Raw genomic sequence first — 27379 nt, forward strand, 5'->3', positions numbered from 1 at the left:
TATGGCGCACACTCCTTTTTTTTTTTTTTTTTTTTTTTAACAGAGCGCACCTTTTTTATGGTGTGCCCGGTGCAAACGAGGAAAATGCACTGCAATGTGTAATGCGGGCCAAGGTATGTAATACATGTAGGCACAGTGAGATCGGCTAACCTAGTTGTTCTTAACCTACATCCACATGTAGTGCAAGTAAAATTATCTATTTTTATCCTCAAAAGAGATCGTGTCTATCTGGATCAAGAGTGAGTAAGCCTTATTTTATGAATTGATGAAGATTGCTTTAATTTTTTTGTGACTGGCTGTTTCTCTGATGTGTATTGCAGCTTTGCTGGTACATCAGAAAGCCAGGATGGAGAGGCTGCAGAGAGAACTTGAAATTCAAAAGATGAAGCTGGATAAATTGAAATCTGAGGTTAATGAAATGGAGAACAATCTTACTCGAAGGCGCCTTAAAAGATCGAATTCCGCTTCCCAAATTCCTTCAGTAAGTTGACCTTTTTTTTCTGATAATGCCATTAGATATATATATATATTTATGTAACCACTCCTCCAATGCTTTTCGTTCCTTTTTATAAACAGAAAGGAACTAATATACTAATGTTTTTCAGCTTGAAGAAATGCAAAATTTGAGGAGCTGTAACCGGCAGCTACAAATTGACATTGACTGTCTCACCAAAGAAATTGATCTTTTCCAAGCAAGAGGTATCCACTTTAAATACAAACAATTATGCATCTTGTTTAATGACTTAATGCTGTCCACTCTTGTTGCAGTTTTTTGCGCATTCATATTAAATGATTGTTTTAGCCTTCAGTAAGCACTATAACTACACAAATGTAACTGAAAAGTTGATAAATAAAATTGTTGTTAAATTGATATTTAGTGTCGATGGGTTAGAAGAAAATTAAGTGTGATCTCTCTTACCCACATAAAACTCAAAGCTTTGATGGTCCAGTCCTGATCCACCATCCATCAAAGTAGGAATCAAATGATATATTGGTTTATTTTGCATTGCAGGAGCACATATTCTTCCCTAAGAATGTCCAAAAATAATTAATCTTATTGGTTGGTTTTTGCTGTTATTACATTACAGCTATTCGGGTGTTCGAATGTTCTGTCCTTTGTTGCCCTCTTGTTGCTAATCTTAAAACGTGTTAGTTGCATAAAAAAACTAGATTGTCTCCCTTCCAGAAGTTTTGTTTATATTGGGTTTCCATGCACTTTAACTTGATCGGGGCATAGATTACATGTTGCATGTGCCCGGTGATCCTTAATTGCTTGGTTTGTTAAACACCAACAAATAGAGTTTTTTGCAAATGATCATTCTGCAATGCAGTAGTAATGTGGACTGTAAAATGTTATTTTTGGAACAGCAGACTTTTTTTTTTTTTTACTAGTTTAATCTTGGTGTTTGAGATCTAGAATTATATAAGGCAATAGCTGAAAGGTGGCATTTAAGTTTTACATCATGATTATTCATTACGGGTTGGGCACTGGGCAAAACCTGAGAATGCGGCTTAGGAGAGCCAGTTGGTAACAAAGAGCTAGGATGGCTAGGATAGCAAGTTTTGGAATAATTGAGCCTTCACTAGAGTGCGTTAGCGGAAATACACTTTGAAGACATTTAAGGGCATGAATCCCTCAGTGAAGGAGAGAATGGTTAAAATATGTAGATAGAGTTGGGAACCCTCTTTAGTTTGCTGGATGCACACGTGCTGCTGTGCACCTAAAACCGTTTCAGTGTAGATATTGACAGAGCTGCGGGACTGTCGAGTCTAAGCACACACCAAGAGGGAGGGACAAGAAAGGGTTGAATACTTGATTTGGGCAACAGGTCACTCTATTTTTTGTGAAGCAGGAGAAACCGTAAAAGGTTGTTGCTGATCCTGAAAAGTTCATAAGGGTGTGGACACCTTGTTGACTATACTTAAGAGAATAGTAGCCATATTTAATTTCTCAGTTTATGTTCCATTTGAGGAACCAGAAACTCACTTCAAAGCACTAGAGCGTGGCAGGCGAGCAGAGGGTTGCATATGATGAAGGCGGCATCCAAAACTAAGCTGTGTCTGGTTCATAGGCGTGGTGGAAGATGTTTTCGGGTACTTTTTAATATTTAATATATTTTTCCCATTTTTTAATGTGTATGCATAGAGTTAAAGAGAAAAGCCTTGGGAATGCAGAGATCTTCCCCGAAGGTGTTTGATAACAGCAAAAAGTTAGTTTAGGAGTTAGGAAGCCAACCTTGGGCATCCCCTCAGTTAAGCACACATTACCTTCTTCTGGGAGAGTTGGGAGATAGCCAAAAAGCTAAAGGTTTCATTAGTTGGTGCAGCCTTTTCCGAAGCCAGGCAGCATCAAAGGGATTTTGTTTGTTGGTTTGGTTTTATAGGCGCACAATTGTTTTTTCTTTTAAGCTGCGTTTGTTACTATTCTAATGTTTGAGAAGTTTAACGTCTCACTTTACTTTCACATTGATGAGTTTTGTTCTGTTTAATGGGCAGCATTTGTTAGGGGAAGCATCAGAGTTTTGTATGATTGCAACTGAATAGAAGAGCTACCTTAGCAGGAGCTATTATTGGCATCGGGGGGGGGGAGGGGGGAGGGGGTTATTGCTATGCTGTGTTCATGGGTGCACCATGGAAACTCCTGCATAAATTGTAGAAAGGTCATAGTAAGTGACTAGGCCAGCCACAGTTTGGTTTCTGAAAGTTTACAGAGATGTTGGTGAGCTGAACAAGAGTACACTTCGTGCTCACATTAAATGGTATAATTGGCATATTAAGGACAACCGCGTCAGGGTTGACCATTTATAGTTGGACAACAGTTAAAGAGTTTGGTTGTGGGCAACATATAGAATAAAAGTGTTGGTGAACTGTAAGTGGTTCGGACCAGATTATCCAAAGGGATAAAATGTGCCATTAAGTCCTGGTTGGGACTTAAATACATTTTTAAGGGTATTATAGAGCCATATCTGGCTTCGCAAGATTATCGGTATAAAAAAAAGTGTTTTATATTGCTCTGTGGAGCAAGCTAAATCCAGAGACATTTGTCAGCCTAAGCAAAACTATAAAGACTTTTTTAAAAAGGCCACGTGAGTTTTGCTCCATACATTAGGGCTGGTGCACTTTATATTGTAATCTGTGGTGGGTGTTGGTATGGTGCATTTCTTGGAAGCAATAGAAGTATATTATCTAGGATCTGGCAACTATATGAATGATGTATCCTGCTGCCATATTTCCTCTCAAGAGGCATTCATCCAATTTGATAAATGCTATTGCATATATTTAAAGTGTAATTTTGGTTTGTTGAAATCTCAGTTGTGGTCCGACGATTTTATGTTCTGTGACACCATGAAATGGCGTACAATTAGTAGTTTCTTATTTGGCCATACGAGTGAGTACAAATAAAATGTTTAATTGAAAATGAGAGTTGTAAAGGTTCCTCTGTTAGCACCTACTTCACAAACTAAAATGTCACCACCAGATAAATGAAGTTCTGTAATGATTTTTTCACCATGTCTCCTTTCCTGTAATCACTTCGGAGAAAAACTGGTTGATGACCTAACAGTTTGAGAAAAGGTGGTGAATGTGTTTATACATTGTTACCTTTTCTCGTGCACACAAACTGTAGGATTAATAACCACCTGTTCTGATGTCTACTTAGACCCTCATGTTTTTTCACTTTGTGAATCTTCTCAGGATCCTGACTGGGTATGAAAATTCTTGAAAAATCAATTGCACACTGGAAGGTGGATCGATCACACTCCTTCCGCCCTTCTGACATGACAGTCGCCTATAAGCATCGCTCATGCGTACTGACATCGCTCCTATTTTTTTGTGCCTTTGCAGATACAGTGCTTAATTTGAGCTAGTGGTTTCCATTACTCGACACTTAATTGCCAACACAGGCACTTATAACCATATGGTGGCATTGTTTGTCTGATTTAGAGATGAGCACAGCAACAGTTGTTTACTAATTCAATATACATAAAAAATTACTAATACCTGCCACCTAAGCTATAGCTATTCTTATTCCTTTGGGGGCCTGGAACAGTCTTGATTGTTACACTTGAAGAACTGTGTTTGTAGTGGAACTGTGATTGTAGTGGTTCTGGTATTGTCATTTGCAGAGCTAGCAAGGCCAATGGGAAGTGCAAGCTGTAGGGGGCCCCTGACGAGAGTCCTAGCACTTATTTTATTATTTTTTTCTTTAATCACAAATTAAGCACTGCAGATGCATAGAATCTCTCCTACCATCTTAAGTACTTTTACTCATGCCTTTTTGTTTAAATTATGTGCATGCCAGAATTAGTGGTCTGTTATGGACTCACACAATGTCTGCCTTTGGTGCTTTGGCCCAGGCATGATTCTAAGTCCTGTGACAAATGCTTCTTGTTGACTCTAAAGCCATCAGGGAGCTGGAAGCCAAGCTCTGTCACCAAGCGCAAGTAGCAGACACAGTCGCTATCTAGATTAAGAGGCTAGTCCTGGTCACTATTTCTCTCATCACATAAATAGAAGTAGCGTGTCAATTCAAAGTATAAGCATAGGAGAAAGCAAATAATTCTTGGCATTCCCACTCTAGGGAGAGTTTGTGAAGTCAATGTTAAAAACCACAACAAAAACAGGGTCTGGCTTCACCTTCCTCATTGGGCTGATCCTGGAGACACTTTACCCAAGTTCCTCAGGCTCTCACAGACACTGCAGAAAGTTTCTTTCCACAAAGAGGGCATGCAGCAAATGTTTTAATTCTCACCAGCTCCCTGGTCTTTCCTTCTGGCCCCAGTGACCCATTGGGCCCCAGTCCATCTTGAGACGTCTCATGATTTGGATCTATCTTCAGTTATAGTTCACACTTATCCGAAGTGCAACCCTGTTTATAAGATGATGATACACCTGCTCCTCTGCTTGGCACCAGCACTTTGAAGGATAGAGGCTATTCTTAAGTCAAGCCTACTATTGCGTAAGACATATTGTGGGCTTAACAAGAACATAGATGTCCAATTGATTACCATTAGTTGGCTTTATTCTCCCTCATTTGCTTACTTCTTATTCAATGGCTTACATGTTCATCTTGTCTGCCCCTCCCTTGCAGCAATCACAATTCACTTACCAATTCACATGTGTCTTTCCACTGTTCATCTTCGGGGAACTACTTTTTTCTTTTGCCATAAGCACTTCACAAGAATGTATGTTTTCTCCAGCTGTCTCCCTAGTGTGCTGACCCCGTCCACGCTCCATGCAGGTATCTCAGCAGTGTGCTTGGTCCTCACTCCTCCTTGGTGATGCCCTTGCCTCTGTGCTTCCCTCCCACATAGCATTCTCACCAGCACCTCATCCTCTCTCCCTACCTCCACATTGCTCTTGCTCTCTCTCCAGTTTGCTATCCCCAATTGTCGTCTTCAGATGCTTAGCCCTCCCATGTGCTGTGTTGCTTCTCCCATCAGCTGCTGTTGCATCCCTCCCAGTATTGTTTCGGCTCTCACCCGTTTCCCCCAGCCCTCAGAGTTGCTCCCCTAAGGCCCCCTGTGTTGCTTCACCATGCCTGCTTACAAAAAAAATAAATGTACCCACTTTTTTTTCTTTTAATTTATAAATCCAGCACGGATTGGTGAAAGAGCAAAAAAAAACTGCATCCCATATTGGACGCTCATGTTGTGTGTGCCTACAAAATGACAGGCTTTTTTTAAAATTCTTCAATACCCATGATACACAGGATCACTAAAAAGCAATGGAATAGCCAATAGGTCCCAAAGGCGAGACCTTATTGTCTTTGCAAATGCGTATTGGAACACTCTGATGCCACACAGGACATTCAGCGAGTCCAGCCTGATGGGGATAAGGCAGATAATTTGCTCCACCCACATTTCACTAAAACTGGTCTGTACCTTGCCTTGATAGTTTCCACAGAATACTCCCTGGATTTGCCCTTAGTCCTCCCTCCCAGTAGAAGAAAACTCATCTTTTGTAGTGGTGATGCAGAGGACAGTGGAGGTTTTGGAGCTGCCATTCAAGACGGACGTGACTGGGCATTTTTCTGAATTACATTTTGCATCATGGCCCTTTCACTTCAGAGCTTCTGTTGTCATTTGTTTCAGACTTTGTTGGCCCATAGTAACTTGCTCAAAAGGTATTTCTGCTCCAGCAGTGAGCCCCCCCTATTGTTAATAGCCATTGGCTAGCACTTGCAGAGCCGAAGTCCATTACGCAGCATCCTTCTAGAAAAAACGAAGCCCCTGCCTAATAGGATAAACCCTAGCAAGGTTTAGTATTTTTTGGAAAACAGATTGTGCACACCGGGTTATGTGTACTGGTAATTCATGAGTAACCTTGACATGCATATTTTAATAAATCATTCTCCACCCATAGAATTCTGATATATATTATTTATTTTTTGGATTTCATATTTGTTATTTGTTTTTTTTTCTTCCTTCAACTTTCTATTTCTCTTTTTTTCACATATATATACACTTTTTGGTTATTTTTTTAGTACAAAATAAATTTTTACATACAAAACATTAAGATGATTTCACATAAAAATTATTTTTTTAAAACAATATCATCACAGTTTGAGACTTAATTTATAGATGCAGAGTTAATTCCTTCAACGCGTTTCGCCCGTTCGCCTTCCTCAGGAAATCTGCCTTTTTCTTTGCTACATTGACAGTGGCTAAAATGATGAAAGAGTAATACTTTAGTATTCATCTTATGCATGGATTTATTTAATCCTCATATCTAGCTGCTTACTTCTGTCATTTGTATCTCCATAAGTGATTATGTTTATCTGTTACATTTGTGCAGACCCCAAAGTGATCGGTAAGCCCTCACTGGTTGAGTGCTGTCATATCTACATACATATATTTACACAACATTTACACGCTTTTCATCTATTTCATCTTACATGTATTGTTCTATACAATATGTACATCTGTTGTCAGATTTACTTTTTTAACCCTTTAGACATCATAGTTTGGCCTATTGCTTGCAGATGGGAGCTTCAAGGGGTATAAGAAAGGACTCATTAAGCGATAAGGAACCCGGGACCGATAAACCAAGGGAGAGAGAAAGCTTCACTTAAAGATGTTTCCCATTTTTCCTTTGCTTTCTACTTGCACAGAAAGTAGTATTATAGTACCTTATTTAATTGAACGTTGAGGCTTCTAATAGGTGTGTTTCTCAACTTGTACCAGACTAACTAGGAACCGGTTCTTTGTTCCTGAAAACGGGGGAGATATATCTATTAACGCCTTTCTATTGCGTAAAGACCTTTATTTCTCTATCCCGCTAACCGGATTACCTTAGGTGATGATTGTCTTTAACGGTGCGTAGCTGTTTACTCGTCTTGTTTTCAAAGTGGAAAAAAATGCTTCTATTATATAAATCCGCTCGCAAAGAGGTAAAGGTTTTGACCTGTATCGCAAGACACAAGGACATTGTTTTCCATTTAGATTATAACTGTTATTACACAAGCTATCCACTGTTTGGGTATAGCGAAAATTACCTGCAGAGAATATTGGAGGTCTTTTACTTTTAGTTAGAATTGCCGAGTTCAGAAATTTAGCATCTTCATACTGCAAAGTTTAGTTTGCCACCTCGTTCCGTTTAACCGATCCTGAAGTCCGGATGGTAAAAATGCTTCTATTGTAAAAAGCTGCTCGCAAAGTAGCAATGGTATTGACCTGTTACAGAAGGCACAGGAACATCGTGTAAATTTCGGTTCTGACTGTTATTAATTATGCTGTCCACTGTTTAGATGAAGCGACCCTTACCTGCAGTGAATCTTTAGGGTCTTTTACTTTTAGTAGTATTGCCGGTTCAGAGGTTTTGATACCGTCATCCCAAAGTTGCCGCCTCATTACGTTTAGCCATATATCTTAAAAAAGGAAGAAAGTATATATTCTATTGTTTGTCTATGAAATCGGTAAACCTCGCTAAAATATTAGCGCCTCTGTCTATATGGGTTTATGTGACATACCTGGTATCTTTATGGCGAGCCCCTCCGTGTGCCACTGGTTCGGGTCTAACGTCCGCTCGTTAGTTAGGGCTTTTTCATTACAAACTTTTCGGCGCCAAAATTACGTCAATGACGCAACATCTCGCGAGATTACGCGTTAGTTTAGCACTACCTGTTGTATATGCCTTTTCTATCTTTGCTAATGGTGCCGCCATTTTATCTTAGTTCCTCTGGTACTGGTTCTACATGCTGGCTAATGGCAAATTTAAAGTGTGGTTATTTTGTCTGCTAAAACCACATGCAATTATGTTATGATGTTTGTTTTAATGAGCCGATCTAAGATGTTTAATTTTAATCCCTTCATGTTACGGTGACGACGAGGGATGCTGTTTAAAGATTGAACTACATGCGACTTTTCTTATACACCTAAGCTATTCGATAGGTTTATCTTATTTAAGAAAATACGGTCATATTACTATATGTGGAAGTGGATTTCGTGACTACAAAGGGGATACTTATTGAAGGCAGGTTACTGCCATCTGCAGGCAATTGTTGGCATCTACAGTGTTATTTATGAAATCTGGTACACAATTTCTGCTGTTATAGCCGTTTGTTAAATCCGGGTACACATTTTCTGCAAGTTTACTCTCCCCCAGTCTTTATTTTTTGTTTTTTGTGACCAATCTAGTTACAACCTCATTTTATTTCCTGTTGTTGATTAAATGTCTATCATAGGATAGCTTGCTCCCATGGAATTTCAGCGTTGAGTCCGCTAATAGCAGTCCCCAAAACAAAAATCCAGTATACTTCTCTCATTTTGCATATTTTATGTTGATCTTGTCCTGCTCTTGAATGTATTCTCTCTAGAATATACCATGTTAGGTCATCTGGTGTATGATTTTCTTCTACATAATGACTTACCATAGGGGCAGCTAGTTTCCTAGTTCTTATCGCTGACCTATGCTCAGTCAATCTGACGTTGAGGGCTCTACCTGTTTGACCTACGTAGCCTTTGCCGCAGGGACAAATGATAAGGTAGATTACATTTGTACTTCTGCAGTTGTTTAGATCAGCAGGTTGTATTTGTTGCTTATTGAAAGTCAGGCTTGCCCCCTCTATAGCCGATCCACAAGATTTACAAGTAGAACATTTATAGTTACCTACTACAGGTTCCAGATTTGTCAGTGACTGTTGCTTAGGGTCAGTTTTGGTTGTCATTCTGGATCTTACTATATGATCTTTCAGTGTTTTATTTCTTTTATACGCAAAAATGGGTTTAGGCAGTCTATCTTGTTTGGGAACATTTACATTTAGTATGTGCCAGTTGGCACTTACAGTCTGTCTGATTCTTTCATTGATGCTTGAATGTTTTGTAACGAATACTAGCTGGGGAGTGTTTTTCTCCTTTTTGGGTTGTAACAATGATTGGCGGTCAAAAAACCGAGCCCTTTTAAATGAGTCTCTTATAAGTTTCTTGGGATACCCTCTGGACAAGAATTTTTCTTTCATTGTTATGGCTCTAGTGTCATAGTCTTGTATGTTGGTACAATTGCGCCTCAGCCTTAAAAATTCTCCAAATGGCACACTATTTTTTTGGGATGGCTGGATGAAAACTATCATAGTGAAGCAACGTGTTTTTTGAAGTAGGCTTAACGAACAGGTCCACTATTAGTGACTGATTTTGATGTTTTATCTCTACATCTAAATAGGTTACCTGTTCTCTGCTTGTGTGATATGTGAATTTGATGTTATCATCACATAAATCTATCCATTGTTAGTATTCCTCTAGCGTGTCTTCATTGTCAATCCAAATAAAGAACACGTCGTCTATATATCTTGCCCAGTTACATACAGACTCAAAAAATGGGGTAACTTCATTAAATACAAATTGTGCTTCGAAATGGGCCATGTAAATATTGGCAATTGTAGGGGCACAAGAGGCCCCCATACTGACTCCTTGTTGCTGTTTGTACAGTTTGCCATTGAATTCGAACACATTGTCATTGAGCACAATATTTAGGTTTATCTGTCCCGGGTTCCTTATCGCTTAATGAGTCCTTTCTTATACCCCTTGAAGCTCCATCTGCAAGCAATAGGCCAAACTATGATGTCTAAAGGGTTAAAAAAGTAAATCTGACAACAGATGTACATATTGTATAGAACAATACATGTAAGATGAAATAGATGAAAAGCGTGTACATGTTGTGTAAATAAATGTATATGTATGTAGATATGACAGCACTCAACCAGTGGGGGCTTACCGATCACTTTGGGGTCTGCACAAATGTAACAGATAAGCATAATCACTTATGGAGATACAAATGACAGAAGTAAGCAGCTAGATATGAGGATTAAATAAATCCATGCATAAGATGAATACTAAAGTATTACTCTTTCATCATTTTAGCAACTGTCAATGTAGCAAAGAACAAGGCAGATTTCCTGAGGAAGGCGAACGGCCGAAACGCGTTGAAGGAATTAACTCTGCAAACTGTGATGATATTGTTTTAAAAAAATAATTTTTATGTGAAATCATCTTAATGTTTTGTATGTAAAAATGTCTTTTGTACTAAAAAAATAACCAAAAAGTGTATATATATGTGAAAAAAAGAGAAATAGAAAGTTGAAGGAGGAAAAAAAAAAAACAAATATGAAATCCAAAAAATAAATAATATATATCAGAATTCTATGGGTGTAGAATGATTTATTAAAATATGCATGTCTAGGTTACTCATGAATTACCAGTACACATAACCCGGTGTGCACAATCTGTTTTCCAAAAAACATTACGCAGCATCCAACTTCTGAGAGCATTTTCTTGGTGCAAGCCTCCATTTTTAAGTTCAATCCTGTCTCTTTCCCTTCTTCGTGTGATCAGAATTCAGTAAAACCAATGCCTTGGTAAACCTTTTTGCCACAACTTATAACGCCCAGTGCTCAGCCTTTTTTGCTCTGAAGTTTCTTTCTCTGGGGTCTCAAGGGAACACATTCCATCTTCGAAGGTACTGAAGTCTGCTGTAAGCATTCTAACCCGACCTCTGAACCTGTTGTATCTAAGAAAGTCAGCAGGACTGAGTAAAGCTCATTCTTATAGCTCTAGATTGGGGCAACAGGTTTGGTGCACAGAACTTCTAACCTGGAGAATATCCCTTTCAATTAGTCTTCCTCTTGAGTTTAATATACTGTTCCACTAGCAGGGTAGGCTACTATATCCAAACCTCCACAGTCTACACCTCCATTCTGACAGGCCAGTCGGCCTTCCACCATGTCTATATATTTAGGCTGTTGGGTTAGTTTTGTCACTTGGTGGGAGGAGAAGTACGGTGGCCCCCAAAGACAAAATTGTTGGATTGTTTTGTTTGTACGGACTTTGGCCCTGCATGTCGTTCCTTTTGCCCATTGTTAAAGGCTATATACTGTCCCTGTCAGCCTTTATTCATTTGCCAGACTAGTGCTCATTATTTAAGTCACCTATAGGGTCCGCAATGGAATCTTTATTTGGTCTTAACTTTTCTGATGGTATGCTTTACGTAGAGCCATTCCTCCGCTTTGCCTGAAGCGCACCTTGAAAACTGTTTGTCATTACAGACACTTTTGTGCACAGGATCAAGCTTTGGTAATTCATCCTGTGCATTCTACCCTTTTCCCCTATAAGCTGGTAACCAAGACTCCTGCATAATTTCTTCTGAAACAAGTTTCTGTTTTCCAAGTGCGAGGAGTTCTCAAGCCCTGTGTTCGTTTCTGCACCACACGCATATACAGAGAAGGAGGTGCTGCGCCTGTTACACATAGCATGCCCCTAGTGTCTATATTGAAAGAACTAAGGAGTATATTGTTAATGATCAACTATTTGTTGGATACTCTGGTGCAAAGAAAGGTAAGGCAGTACAGAAACTGACCTTATCGAAATGGATTGTCTTGTGCATCAGACAGTTAGTTTTTAACCAAAAAGGACCTTCTTAAGGGCTTTCCGGCTCATCCCATCAAGGCGAAAACGGCTGCTACAGCCTTTGCTCCGATTGTTCTAGTCACGGGCATCTTTCAATATATTTGCACTAGAATCCTACTGTATCGATTTGCACTGAGGGGCATTTTGCCTCGGGGTCCTGCAGGATGTCCTGATGCAAGTCCACTCCTCAGACCCACTTCCTTGAAGGAGGACGTTGCTTTGATACTCATTCACAAATTAAGAAGTCTGCCGTTAAAAGTATCCATCAGATGACTCAGTTACTTTTGGTTACGGTCTTTCTAGTTGAAACTGTTTCTAAACTCAGGACTACCTCACTGTTCTGTGAAGTGGACTTTTGGGAATTATAAGTTTCCAAGTTTTTTTGTACTCTGCCAGCGCAAACTCAGTCTTGTCAGCCACATTCTGCATCCAGTGGTGTGGGGAACAAAAAATAGAATAGTCATGGTAGAGCCTATTGGTGCCAATTGATGGTACACAGAAGCAATTGCAAGATTTTACTGAACCAGACTGATACCCCAGAAGATTAACTAAGTGAAAATTCTGTGGTTAGAGTATCCACCTTTTGTCTACACTAATTCTAAAATGCAGCCATCCACTTGTCTTTCCGATCCTCTAAAATGGAAATGAGGGGCATGGCTGTATGCTGTGAACCGACAAGCGTATGTGTAATTTATTATGCGAAGCTATTTGAGGTGGAATATTTTTATACATTTGTAAGTGGTTGCTGTGGAATAGCTAGTCCTACCATTTTACACTGAAAAGTGTGTATTCTGTTTTAGTGGTATCATACAAACATGTGCTTTTCAATAAGCAATACTGTCATCCTATGTTAATCTACACATGCCATTGTAAAATGTCTTTATTAAAATAGGCATACCTGCTTATTTACTAAAACAATCATGATTTAAGAATTGATTCTTTTTATTTCCTATTCTTTCAGGACCACATTTTAATCCCAGCGCCATTTATAACTTCTATGATAATATTGGATTTTTAGGTCCTGTTCCGCCGAAACCTAAAGGTACTCCATCTATTGGTAAGTTTAGACTGTTTTATGTTGAACTTCTATCTACCTGCTCTTTGTTGACCCAAAATAAGAATATTGGCTATGAAGGTTTATGAAAGGTGCTACAGCAACCATAAACTTTGTTTTTCTCTGCCATGGAAATTATCTCCGATATCCATAAACCGTGGAATATCATCGCACACATTGTGGGTTCTGGGAACATCCTTCAATAAACATTTTCACAATTGAAGCCTGCTTATAAGACTCGGTGTCCTCTTTTTTTGTTTTTGCATAATAAATCCAGTTAGCCAAAGTAAAACTTCAATACATTTGGCTGCAAAGACTGTACTAAACCCTTTATTTAAACCTAAATTTAAAGAAAAGGTGTAGCCTTCAGTTGAATGAGCACGCACATTAACAGCCTGATTCGAAGGAAATACAGAGGAAAGATAAGTCTTTGCAGATGTTTCACCTACTTATTTGGTGAAAAGTGAGGAGGCTGAAGTGTTTACAAATTCAGATTATACCATGCTAGAAAATTAGGAATACAGACAGGTAAGTAACATCTTTTGAGAATAGACTCTCTTGGATATCCATAAACTGTAGAATAGATGAGCAAAATAAATTTGGCTAAACCCCAGAGAAGGGTTCCAAAAGAAATGGCAACGAATCAGATAGTTTCTTCATTAATAAAACCAATCCTTTAAAAAAAACAATTGGACGATTTGGTGCTGAGATCCAGTAGATGATGATTATAACTTGTCATGCTAAATAACAAAGAACTAAGGCACACATTGTAAAAAAACTTGATAGGCCTAGTCATATTTCAATATGCATAGTATTCAATTGATTATTTAACTATTAAGCTATTTTTGATAAGCCATCGAAAAATACTTCCTGCAGATATAGGACATTTTATACATGAAGAAATTGAAAATGTTTAATAAATTTAGCTAAACATTCCCAAACGCTAGTCCCAGCTTCATACTAAAAGATTTCAGCATAGGTGATCTTAATTGGCATTAACCTCAATTATCGATAGAACCATGGTAATGAACACATTGGATTTTCTGTACAGCTGCTTTTTGGACCTTCCCAATATTTAATTTTTTTTTTTGGTCTTGAGCTTTAAGACAAGAGAACTAGCAACTGCAACCAAAAAGATAATTATCTTTTTCACAAGACCGTTTGTTGCAGTGAATAAAGTATTCAGAATGTCAATACTTTGATAATAAAAGTATGTTACCGTCCGTCTCTTACAACAGGGATTCTACTATAGACCACGTTTTTTATATTGCTTCTTACTGAATCTATATCAGGCAAATAATACCCATATTTCAATTCATGAAATTCTGCTATAATAATGTTTTATATCCAAATGATGCACAAGTGGACAGTAAAAACTCTGTTCACCTTTTCCATAATTTTCTGTGGCGGCCCAGCTTGCAATATTTGACTATTACAGCCTTATCTAACCTGGGATATATCTCGCCATCAACGCAGATAGTTGACCTATTTTAGGTTAAATTTATTTCACTGTCTGGTCCCTTTTAATCATGGTTGTTATAAACACTCAGATCTGCCCCCCTGCAACTGCGATAATACTTCAAGTAATGACACATGTGGCTTTGTTCTGCCCAAAATATAGTCCCCTGTGGCACAATTTTATTCGCCCAATTTTATCACTGCTCAATTTCAAGTTAGGCCAGCCTTACTTTTCTTACAGCTGCTGAATTCACCTTTTGCCTGCTTTTTTCTTGTATGCTTTCTGATGGGAGTTTTAAAACACGAATGACTATGATACTGATATTCTGTATGTTGTTTTTAAATGACCTATCTTTTGTGATTTTATCTATAAAATCGAATAAAGATGATGATGACTTGTACAGCCTTTTTATTTTGCTAAATTGAGGATTACACAAAAAACAAAGTTGAAAGAAAATGCCCTTGGAATGTAGCAGCTTATGGCTGTAAGGAGTAGCGCTTTCCATCATCATAATTGCATTCAAGGGACAAACTTTGTACCTGCATGCTTATCCAGTATTTGGGTGTCTTTCATAGATTCACATGCCTGAATCATTCCCCGTCGCCGAGACGGGAGCCTCCGGTACATAAAAAAGTAATGTCCTAAGGACATACATAGAGAATATAGGCCGAAGGGCCTCCCCTTTGGGGCCTTTCCACGTCCTTATGTAAAAAGGACCGAACTCTCATCGTTAGCCAATCAGCTCCGACCTCCCTCTAGAACCTTCCCGGGAGGAGCCTCAGTCCCTTAGATTTTCTACCGCACGTTGTGCTAGGGAGTCTCCAACCTGAGCTCTTCAGGTTTTTCTTGCTTCGAAGTCTCAAACTTCGCTGGAAGTACACTTTGTACAAACAGAATACTTATCCTATCTTCGAGCTTCATCCATGGCGGACTCGCAAAAGAAAGCCCTTCTCAGGGCCTGTTCCTCCTGCGGCAAGCAGCGGATTCAAGCGGAGGATAAGCACGATCTGTGCTTATATTGCCTGTACCCTGACCACGTCCCTGACAAGTGTAGGGTGTGTAGAGCCTTCCCAAAGAAGACTGTTAAGGAAAGAGAGGCTCGCCTTCTCAAATGGCTCGACAGGCTTAAGGTCCGAGACACTCTGGAATCTTCCGAGGGTAGTGTCTCCGTGACCTCCAAAGTCTCCAAGAAGAGACCCAGGGTGCAGTCCCCTGGAGAGACAGACACTCCTCCTAAGAAGGCGCACAGGAAACCTTCGGAGGCACGTTCCACCACCTCCTCCGTGTCTGTTAAAGACGGCCAGAGGTTCAAGAAACCCGCTCCATCTACTAAGCGGACCACCTCGGTCTCGACCACTGTGTCGACCACTACGGCCTCATCGCCCTCCGCGACGGCCACAACGACCACCACTGCGTCCTCAGGCGCACCGGTCTCCTCTACCATTCCTCCGAAGCCTTCGTCCAAGACTAATACAGGACCATCGACGGTGTCCCCACTATCTGCGTCATAGTCACCTAAGAGGTCCAAATCTAAAGGTACGCCTTCGCCGAAGAAATCTCATACCGAAGGATCGTCACCTAAACGGTCGAGGTCAAGTTCAAAGGGTCCGCCTTCACCCAAGAAATCTCAAGTCGAAGGCTCTACCACCAGTAAGTCGGCGATTCACTTATCCCCGCAGAATTTGATGCCATCGACACTAACGGAGGCGTTCAAGTCACCAACACACACGGCGGGCGCGCCATCTTCACGCACGTCGTCGGAAGAGACCCCGGCGCCATCTTGGAAAGAATCTAGATTGGTCGAAGTCTCCATTCACTCGATTCCAACTTCCTCGGTTCCCCCAACGGTAGGGTTGGCACCCGAGCAAGAGCAGGTGACACTGCAGAGTGAGGAGTCCGACGAGGAAAACCAGGACGTTCACGAGGACCAGGACGAAGTTATGTATCGGGAACGCTCCATGAACGTCAACACAGAGAACACCCCGATGATCTGTTTGCCCCTGTCTCTGGTCAACGATTTGCGCTCCCTGGTGCAGGACTATAAACAACGGTTCCCGGATGCCGACAGCGGAACCCAGGTGCCGGTCACCCAAGCGCAACCGTCGGCCTCGCGCCCTTCCGCTCTCCAGGCCCGTCCTCGGAACCAACCCCAGCCTCGCACTCGGCCCCAGCCTCAGGTGGAGGACTCCTCGGAAGGCGAGGAGGAGGAGACGGACTTGGAGGAAGGCGAAGTGCAAGACGTTGACTCGGACCACAGAGACGACGATGCCGATGCTGCGTCATCACACCATTCGTCTACCCCGGCATCCCCGCGACCGCGCCAATCTGAGACGGCGGACGTTGGGGGTTTCCACAAACTGGTGGACAGGGCAGCAAAGAGGTTTCACATGGCGGTGGAATCCACGGAAACGGAATGCTTCCTCCATGATTTCAAGGAACACAGCCAGAAATTGGCCAAGTCTATCCCACTTATAGACTTTCTGTGGGAACAGGGCAAGAAGCTGATGCTTACGCCTGCCTCGGTGCCTGCGGTGGTTCCGCGCCTAGACAAAAAATATAAGGCCCCGATCACCGCGCCAGCCTGCCTGACCGGCCACCCCAAACCGGACTCGGTTGTGACTCAGGCGGCCCAAAAGCAATCCCGCAACCCCTCCTCGCCGCTGTCCGCACCCCCAGACAAGGAAGGAAGGAAATTGGACACCATAGGCAAACGGTTCTCTACCACGTCCGCCATGACCATCAAGGTAGCGAATTCCATCGCCCTACTAGGGCGCTACAACCGCCAGCTATGGGAAGACATAGCCCCCTATCTGCAAGGTCTGCCATCCACGGTCCAGGACGAAGTGAAAGCTCTCCTAGCGGAAGTACAAAACTCCGCGGCAGAAATCATCGACTGCGCCATCGACGCAGCCATGACGGGATTCCGCCAGTTGGCCGGGGCTGCCGTGCTCCGCCGCCAAGGCTGGCTCAAAGCAACGTCCTTTCGACAAGAGGTCCAATCTAAGGTGCTGGACATGCCGTTCGATGGTCAATTTCTCTTTGGGGAGAAGATAGACGAAGCACTCCAGGCCATCAAGAAAGATACCGATACGGCGAGGGCTCTGGGCTCCCTCCAGTCCCGGAACCAGTCCTTTCGGGGGGGCCGCTCCAGAGGTCAGTACTCCTACAGAGGTTCCTACCAAAATCGGTCGTCTTACTCCTACGGCAACAGGAACCAGCCCCAGCACAAACAACAGACCCGACAGTCGTCCTATGGGAGGTCGTCCTTCAGAGGCAAATCCGCCAAGAAGGGCACTGGCGGCCGCCAGTGACCATTTACTCCAGCCAGTCCCACCACCGTCTCAATCCTTTCGAATTGGGGGAAAACTGACCCACTTCCTCCAAAATTGGCGAAAAATCACTACGGATCGGTGGGTACTACAAATAATTCAATTTGGACATTCCCTCGAAATGGTCAACACCCCTCCCAACACTCCTCCGCTGAAGCGTGCTCACAAACACCTGCACCTCCTTCTCAAAGAAGTATCCGCCATGTTGGTCAAAGGAGCCATCGAAAGAGTCCCAGAGTCCCAGAAGGGGAAGGGTTTTTATTCCCACTTCTTCCTAGTCCAACAGAAAGGGGACAAATGGAGGCCGATCTTAGACCTCCGGGCGCTCAACGCCTTCCTGCGGAGTCAATCCTTCCGGATGGTCACAATCCAGGAGATCCTGGGGGCGCTGGAAAGAGGAGACTCGATGGTCTCCCTGGACTTACAGGACGCCTACTACCATGTCCCCATCCTCATACGGCACAGGAGGTACCTACGGTTCGAAATAGCAGGCAGACATTACCAATTCAAGGTCTTGCCATTCGGCCTCAAATCTGCACCACGTATCTTCACGAAGTGCTTGGCGCCGGTGGCAGCCTTCCTGCGACAAAGGGGTCACCAGGTATTCCCCTACCTGGACGACTGGCTGGTGAAGGCGCCTTCCCCGGAGGGCGCGACTGCTTCCTCCAACGCCTGCAGCGCTCTTTTTCAACAGCTGGGTCTGACGATCAACCTCAAAAAATCCTGCACTACTCCATCAACGAGGATCACCTTCCTAGGGGCTACCTTGGACACGAAGCGCGCAAAGGCTTTCCCCTCGGAGGACAGGACCAACAAAATACTGTCTCTGGCCGCGGCTGTGGCCAAGAAGTCTCGCATCAAAGTCCGGACATTCACCTCCTTGCTAGGGATGATGTCCTCCTGCATTCTCCTCATACCACACTGCAGGCTCCGCATGCGTCCCCTGCAGGAGGCGCTGGCGAGACAATGGAAACAGAGTTCCGGCTCCTTCGAGGACATTATCACAATCACACCGGCCATCACAAAGGCCCTTCTGCGGTGGAGAAACCGGACACACCTGACGGCCGGCTTGCAGTTCCTCCTGCCGCCGGCACCTCTGGTCATCACGACAGATGCCTCACTGGAAGGCTGGGGCGCGGTTCTGTTGGACCTTCGAGTCAGCGGCAAATGGGACGCCCAAGAGAAACAACTGCACATCAACCTCTTGGAACTGAGGGCAGTGTATCTGGCTCTGCAGGCATTCCTGCCACGTATCGGAACTTCCCCGGTGCTCGTCAAAACGGACAACACCACGACGATGCACTACCTGAACAAACAAGGGGGAACGCGATCTCTCTCTCTCTCAAGAGAATCGCAAAAAAATCTGGAACTGGTTGGTGGCACACGGGCTCTCCCTCAAAGCGGAGTACGTTCCCGGGAAGGACAACACTATCGCGGACGCCCTCAGCAGACAGACCTCTCTCTCCCACGAATGGGAGCTGAACGGCGACACGGTGGCCCACGTCTTCTCGCAATGGGGGACCCCGAGGATCGATCTCTTCGCGACGGTAGGGAACGCCAAATGCCCAAGCTACGCAAGCTGGCATCCCCAACGGGGGTCGCTGGGAAATGCTTTTTCCATCGGCTGGTTCAGCGTGTTTGCGTACGCTTTTCCTCCGTTCCCGATGATACCGAGGCTCCTCCGGAAGATGAAGACGGAGCCGTGCACCCTGATCCTGATTGCTCCGTACTGGCCGAGACAACACTGGTTCTCGGACCTGCTTCGCCTTTCCATCAAGCCCCCGATTCACCTGCGACAACACCCGAACCTCTTAACGATGTCCGGAGGCCAGGTACACCACCCGAACCTCCGTTCGCTCAAATTATCGGCCTGGCTCCTGAGCACCGAGAGTTCGGAGACCTAGAGATCCCGCAGGACTGCAGGGCCGTACTAGCCAAAGCGAGGGCGGGCAGCACGAACAAGACCTACTCGCTGAAGTGGAAGAGGTTCTGCTTGTGGTGTTCGGAACAAGGCTTACACCCTCTCCGGGTCACCCCAGTACAGCTGCTACCATACCTCCTCCACCTGGCTCAATCGGGGCTGGCTCACGCCTCCATTAAGGTTCATCTGGCTGCGATTTCTAGATTCACCAGGACCTCATCTGGACCTTCCCTATGGTCCAGTCGACTGATAAAGCAATTTCTGAAAGGGCTCTACAGATCCTTTCCGAGGCCTCGGAAAGTCCCTCCGACCTGGCAATTGAACTTGGTGCTCAACCAACTAATGAAACACCCTTTCGAGCCCATACACCGGGCCACTCTCAAACATCTCTCATGGAAGACGGCACTCCTGCTCGCCCTGACGTCGGCCAGACGAGTCAGCGAACTTCAAGCGCTGTCTATTCAGGAACCGTATCTCCAATTCAGGCACGACCGAGTGGTACTCAGGCCCAACCCTAAATTCATTCCTAAAGTGCCGTCAGACTTTCATCTGAACGAACCAATTGTCCTCAAGTCATTTTTTGCGAACCCTTCCACAGCGGCAGAAAGGGCGCTGCATTCCTTGGACCTTAAAAGGTGTCTCAAATTCTACTTGGACAGGACCAAAGAGGTCAGGAAGTCTTCTCAACTCTTTGTAGCCTACAGCAACCCGCGCATGGGTTTGCCCTTGACAAAACAGAGCATCTCCCGCTGGATTTCTTCAGCGATTGCTTTCTGCCATGATCAGGCCGGACGGCCTTTGACGGACCGAGTGGCTGCCCACTCTACCAGAGCGATGTCAACGTCAGCGGCGCTCTTCGCTGGAGTGACGATCCTGGACATCTGCCGAGCGGCGACCTGGAAGTCCCCGCACACCTTTTCCAGGCACTACTGCCTGGACATCGAACTGCAGAAGGACGCTGCAGTGGGACAAGCGGTGCTGCGCCATCTCTTCCAATAAGGTGAGCCTTACCTCGTCCCGCCATCCAGGTATGCACATTCTTCATGGGTTTTTTCTGCTATATGCATGACTGTATATTGCCATGTTTCTCTCACGTTGTCTGTAATTTATGCAGGCCTGCTGGTTGTGAGAATGTGCTTTACCACTATGCATGTATAACTGCTGGCTACTCTGATTCAGGCATGTGAATCTATGAAAGACACCCAAATACTGGATAAGAAATGCGTTACTTACCTGTAACAGCAGTTATCCAGTATTGGTGTCTTTCATAGATTCACATGCAACCCTCCCGCCTCCCCGGTAAGGACTCACGTACCTCTATGTCTACATTGCGACACCCTATCTGGGTGCGTACGAAAATCTGAGGGACTGAGGCTCCTCCCGGGAAGGTTCTAGAGGGAGGTCGGAGCTGATTGGCTAACGATGAGAGTTCGGTCCTTTTTACATAAGGACGTGGAAAGGCCCCAAAGGGGAGGCCCTTCGGCCTATATTCTCTATGTATGTCCTTAGGACATTACTTTTTTATGTACCGGAGGCTCCCGTCTCTGCGACGGGGAATGATTCAGGCATGTGAATCTATGAAAGACACCAATACTGGATAACTGCTGTTACAGGTAAGTAACGCATTTCTTACTTCCACGTGTTCTCCAGCAGAGGAGGAATATATAACGACATTAAATATTGAATCAGTTTTAGGCAAAAAGGGGAGACCAGCTCTAGTTAGCAGTACAAGCAACCACTTGCTGCAGATTGAAGTTCAATAGTTATACTTAAAAATAAAGCAAGATAGTCTTGTCGATATTGCATGTCCCTAACCCAGTCCTAGGACGAAATATGCCGAAGCTTCCCAATCTATTTCTTTTCAACCTCTTCCTCGCCACCCCCACCCCGAAGACTGATTTTGTAAACGTGGCTTGCTACGCATTAGGATCAAACTGTGAAAAAGCATCAGGAGAATCGTATTAAGCTAATAGTTTACCTTAATATTGAAAAAAAGATTGTTGCCCAGCGCTTCATCTTTTGCAAGAGTGGTGGAGTTTGAGGGTAGTGGAGCCATTCAGAGTCCACTGGGCCACTGCTTTCCAGCCTTTCTTGGCACCAATTGAACGCTTCGGAGCCAAATTCGGATCCCATTCTGGCACAGGGTCCGCAACCTAAAGCCAAACTTTCCTCGACGCCAAAACCTTTTGTGACGTCCAGCGGGGGGTGGCATCAATACACAGTTCGAAGCCGAAACAACCTTTGGCATCGAAAACTGCTTCGGGGTACAGGCACGGTTAGACGTTGAACCTGCTTCGGAGTTCAATGGTGTATCGATAGGGAAAACAACTTCAGACCGAAAGATGCTTTGATGGGGAAAACATTTCTGGAGCCGAAACGCACATCTGCATCTAAAGCAATTTCGAGGCCTAAACAGCCAACACAGCTCTGTCGCCCATCAACAGCAGACTCTGATGTTCAACAACCTATCCTTGAACGCCTTCAGCTGGAGCTGGACTCTCACCAGTGAAGCCTATGTATACAGCTTCACACAGGCAAAATCTCCACTAGGCTTCCACCTCTGATTCAGCAGACTCTCCTTCGAAAAAGACAGCTTACCTTCGAGGAACAGTTAACAATGGACCCAGCACCGCCTCCTAAGATCAAGCATACCAGCCCCTTGATACACACTCATGCTCTTCTTCTTCCTCCTCCTCCTCCACAACAATCTACATCACCTCAGGGCTCTTATTCATACAACGGGGAGGGGATCCCCCCTCATCTAGATTTCTATGAAGTCCTGTATACCCAGGACCCACAAGATGATCCATGGGTTGATTGAGGTGATACCCCCATAGCCAAATGTCCTAGATCTGTCCCCTTCAAAGTATTCTCCCCCTGATGACACCACGTCATATCATAAGGGTATTCAAAGGGCAGCTAACTTTCATAAAGTGGACTTGCATTCCATTTGAGAGGAAGATAAATAGAAACCCTCTCTCATACACAGTGATCCACCCAATTCCTACCAATGCTTAAATTCATGCTTAAACAACACAGGAAGTATCTAAAGACCCAGTAAAGGCCATAAGTAACAAACCAAAGGTCGATAAAAGAATAGAAGCCTTCCCCTTGTGACCCACCATATATTTCAGGGTAACTCTCGCCCGACTCACTTGTAACACATGCCACAAGTAAGAGAGCAAATGTCCAGGGCACCAGGGATGCCCTGCTCTCAGACATGGAAAGTAAAAAAATATGATGTAGTGGGGAAAAGGGTTGCGGCCCAATCAGCAACACATTGGCATATTGCCAATTTGGTTGGGATGTTAGGAAGATAAGACGCACCCAGTGGGATGAAATGGGGAACTTATACAGGGCCTACCGGAGCAGTACAGACAAAAGGCACGAGAAATTGTATTAGAGGGGAGGATTATCTCAAATGCCTCTATTAGATGTGCCCTTGATGCGGTCGGCAATGCCACTAGGGGTGTGAACTCCAGTATCCTTATCAGGGCACATGCTTGGCTACGAATATGTCTTTAAGCTAGAAGTTCAGCAGCATCTGATCAACATGCCGTTTCATGGAGTGCATCTATTCTGCCCTCAAGTTGATCAGATGCTGGAGAAAATAAAAAAAGATGCTGATACTACCAAAGCAATGAGAGGTTTACAATCTCCATCCATTAGGGTGAATTTTCGTTGCACACAGTTTAGTGGAAATTCCCCAAACACCTCCCCAGAAGTGCACATCACATATCAGAGGCAGCAACTTCACACACAACGTACTAGGGGATACTATAGGGATTCATACAGCGGAAACAACACTAGAGATGGAGGTGGAGCGGCTAAATCAGCCGCTCCAACAAAACAGTGACTCCTTTTCCTTCTTCTCCTCCTCCTCCTCCTCCATCCCCCCACCCCAATGACGCAAAACCTGTGTGGAGAAGACTACAAAGGGTCCTGCCACAATGGCGCAACATCACTTCAGACCAACTGGTCCTAGCTATTGCTTGGAGCTCATTACTACACCACCAAACATCCCAGCACAACCACACTCCCTTTCCCTCAACATCAGCATTTTCTGCAAGAGGAGAGAAACACACTCTTACAAAATTGAGCCATAGAGCCGGTAACGCACCAGCACTTAAACAAGGGTGTCTACTCATTGTATTGTTTAATATCCAAAATGGGTTTCTCGCTCAGGCCCATCCTACACTGCTGACCCCTAAACAAGTACATTCGATCAGAACAGTTCCATATATTTATGCTACAAGAGGTCATGCCACTTCTAAAGCAAGGCGACTTCATTACTGCCTTCTTTCAGATCACAATTCACCCAGATCATTGGGCTCACCACCGCACTCTGCATTTGCAAAAAATGTCTGACTGATCACAGTTCATTTACGAAGGACCAGCGTACACTTTTTCCCTTACCTAGATTATTGGCTGATAAAGAGCTCATGCTAACATCACTGTCTTGCTCAAACACAGCTCACCTTGGGGATATTTGCCTACGCTTTTCTGCCTTTCTCACTCCTTCCATACGTGGTGAGGAAACTACGGCGCACCTCTTGCGTTAATTCCCATAGCTCCCTCGTGGGCCAGACAACCTTGGTTCATTACCCTCTTCAATCTCTCAGTAGTTCACCACAAGAAGCTCCTCAAAAGGCATGACCTTCTCACACAACACCAGGGAACCTTAAGACATCCCAACCCCAAACAACTCAACTTAGTGAAGTGGCTCCTGAAATTCTAGAGTTGGTTACAAAAATGTAAATAAGTGCATGAGCATTCTAGTAGACCCACCACTAGGGCCTGTTATGCAGCAATTTTCAAGAGGCTTGTCCACTGCTGTATTTCCAAGCACATCAGTTCACTAAAACAACTGTGCAGGACATTGTCTGCTACCTTCTTTACTTACAATGTTCAGGACTATCAAAAATGTCTATTCGTCTACACTCCGCTGTAGTAGCAGAATAATTGCAAAACAGGGGACGCTCCTTCCTGTTCCTAGTCCCTATAATTAAAGCTTTCATGTAAGGGCTTATGAGTCATCCGTTCCATACTACCTCAATCCCATCCTGGAATCTTAATATAGTTGTCAAGAAACTAACTAAAGTTCATTCTATCTGAAAGAGACACGTTAGTGATAGATTCCTTACCTTAGAATATCCCCAGGCGTCAGACAGGATCCGGAAATTTTTGCGTAGCAATACCCCTGTGCGTCGGTAGGCGTCGTCTGCGGCTCCGCATCAGTCGTCGGCGTCGTTAGCGCCGGAATGACGTCGTCGAAGTACTTAGACGCCGTCCATGCGCGCTGATGTCAGTTCTTCTTTTTTCCGCGCCAGCTAGCGCAGATACGGAGAAGCTCTACCCCTAGTAATTTTTTGACTTAACTTTTGATCTTTTGATCATTCTTTTTTTTTTTTTTTTTTTTTTCCTCGAGTCTTCGACTCTATCGGTGCTGGTAGGGATGCCCGGGTTCAAGCCCTGCTCGAAGTACAACCGACTGATGTCGGTCATGGACCCCCATCGCCGGTGCCTGAAATGCCTAGACCTCGACCATGACGATCGAACCTGCTCCGACTGCCGGGCCCTGACGTCGAAGGCTAGGCGGGAGCAGTCCCGCAAGCGACTCGAGCTGCGGCAGTCGGCCCAGCGCCACTCCAGGTCCTGGTCCCACGGGAGGTCGAGGGACAGGTCGCAAGGTCGGAGTCATCGAAGCTCCGGGAGTGGACACCGGTTGTCAGGCTCCAAGTCCTCAGGTAAGAGGCATGAGAGGTCGGAGCGACGTCATCGTTCCTCTGACCCACCCCGAAGCTCGCACGATGCGGCCTCGGGCTCAGGCGACACCGCCCACGCGGCTCCGCGAGAGTCGCAAGCGTCGCCGCCTGCCCCACACCTTCGGGTCCCTGGGCACGGCGCGACGCCAGAGGAGATCGAGCGGTACCTCATGGCCATGAGGCCCCTCCCTCCTCAGTCGGGTTCCATGGCGCCTTCGGGCCCAACAGTCACGACCGGAGGCACTAGCGGGTCGGGTGCTTCAGCTCCGACGCCGCCGGGTGCCTCGGCCCCCGCGCCGTCGGCGACTTCGGTCCCGGCACCGCAGGACCTCACTGGATCCGCTTCCGGATCCGGGTCGCCGCCGGTCGACCATACAACCTCACCGGCGCCTTCCCCACGGGTGTCGCCTCCGGCGCCCGCTGTGGACGCCGTCCTTAATGTCCCCTACGGTTCGACTCTGGCGCCGGAACGGCGCCGCTGGGCGCCGCTTCCGACGGCCTTTGGAGATTTTTATTTCCACGAGGAGGCTCGTCTACTAATCCTGTTTTGCAGGTTACGGGTGACGAGGATTGGGAGGGGTCTGAGGACCCTCTGGCACTGGAGTGCCAGTCTCAACAGGACTGGACATATGAGCTTGGGGAGGCCAGTGGTCTTGACACATCGCAGACACTGGATTTACCTCCCCTCCGACTGTGGCTTTGGAGGAGGGGTCTGCATCTAGTGTAGGCAGCTCCTCACTGAGGTCCTCAAACTACAGTCAAGCTCCAACGAGCCTCTGCTGCCGTTCAATGAGGCCTTATGTGACGTTCTTGTGGGCACTTGGTCCAAGCCCGCCACAGGTCCGCCTGTGGATAGGAACGTGGCCAGACGCTACCGCCCAGCCCCGGGCGACCCATGCTTTTTGTCCACCCATCCCACCCCCGAGAGCCTGGTCATCCAGGCCTCCAACTCCCAGACCGCATTCCCGTCGGCTCCGCCCGACCGGAAATCCAAGAGATACGAACAGTTCGGGAAGAAGGTGTTCTCGTCTGTTAGCTTAGGGCTGCGGTCTGTGAATACTGCCTGTCTCTTGGGCCGCTACACCCACACTCTGTGGGACACGGTTGCGGGGGTGCTGCCACAATGCCCGGAGGAGGTCCGGGCTAAACTCGCCCAAACCATTGTGGAGGGCCGAGATGCAGCACGTTATTCTATCCGGTGTGGGCTGGACACAACGGACTCACTGGGCAGGGCCATGGCAACGACGGTGGCGGTTCGACGCCACGCCTGATTGAGGTCCGCCAACTTCTCTGCCGATGTCCAGGCCACACTCCTGGACATGCCGTTTGATGGCCGTCGCCTCTTCGGCGACAAGGCAGACCATGCGCTGGATCGTTTTAAGGACTCCAGGGCTACGGCCAAGTCCTTGGGTCTCACGGCCCCACGCCAGCAATCGGGTGCCTTTCGCTCCTTTCGTGGCCACGGAAGGGGCGCTCACACACGTGCTGCCAGCCACGCGCCGCAAAATGTTCAACATCACGTGGCGGCCGTGGAAACCGCCGTGGCGGCGGTCGGGGACAACGGCGAGGCCAGTCCACACCTCCCTCCGCAGCACCCGCCTCAAAACCTTCAGAGTTTTCAGGCACATTTGACGCCTGTGGGAGGCAGGGTTCGCCATCACCTCTCCCACTGGCGCACTATCACATCGGACAGGTGGGTGCTGCAGATCGTCCGAAGGGGTTACTCCCTCCCCTTCGAGGCGACCCCTCCATCCATGCCACCGCGTGTCGGAGGATCACTTGCAACTTCTGCAAGAGGAAGTCACTGCCCTCTTGGCCAAGGGGGCCATCCAGCACGTTCCTGGGCCAGAAGTAGGGTGTGGATGTTATTCCCACTACTTTCTGGTACCCAAGAAGGGCAAAGGGGGCCTACGCCCTATCTTGGACCTGCGGAACGTCAACGGCTTCCTACGGA

The 27379-nt window shown here is 45.4% G+C and overlaps 1 protein-coding gene across 2 annotated transcripts in view; it reads left to right on the forward strand.

Annotated features, from left to right (window-relative positions):
• TAB2 (TGF-beta activated kinase 1 (MAP3K7) binding protein 2) overlaps positions 1-27379 on the forward strand; it is a 269185-nt gene that overhangs the window by 220599 nt on the left and 21207 nt on the right. For both annotated transcript variants that reach the window (XM_086927464.1, XM_086927465.1), the window contains 3 exons: positions 321-481; positions 606-699; positions 12859-12954. In XM_086927464.1, the coding sequence (XP_086783590.1) occupies positions 321-481; positions 606-699; positions 12859-12954 (351 nt within the window). The remainder of the gene's footprint in view (positions 1-320; positions 482-605; positions 700-12858; positions 12955-27379) is intronic.

This window comes from Lissotriton vulgaris, chromosome 6, assembly GCF_964263255.1.
Source record: "Lissotriton vulgaris chromosome 6, aLisVul1.2, whole genome shotgun sequence".
Taxonomy (NCBI): domain Eukaryota; kingdom Metazoa; phylum Chordata; class Amphibia; order Caudata; family Salamandridae; genus Lissotriton; species Lissotriton vulgaris.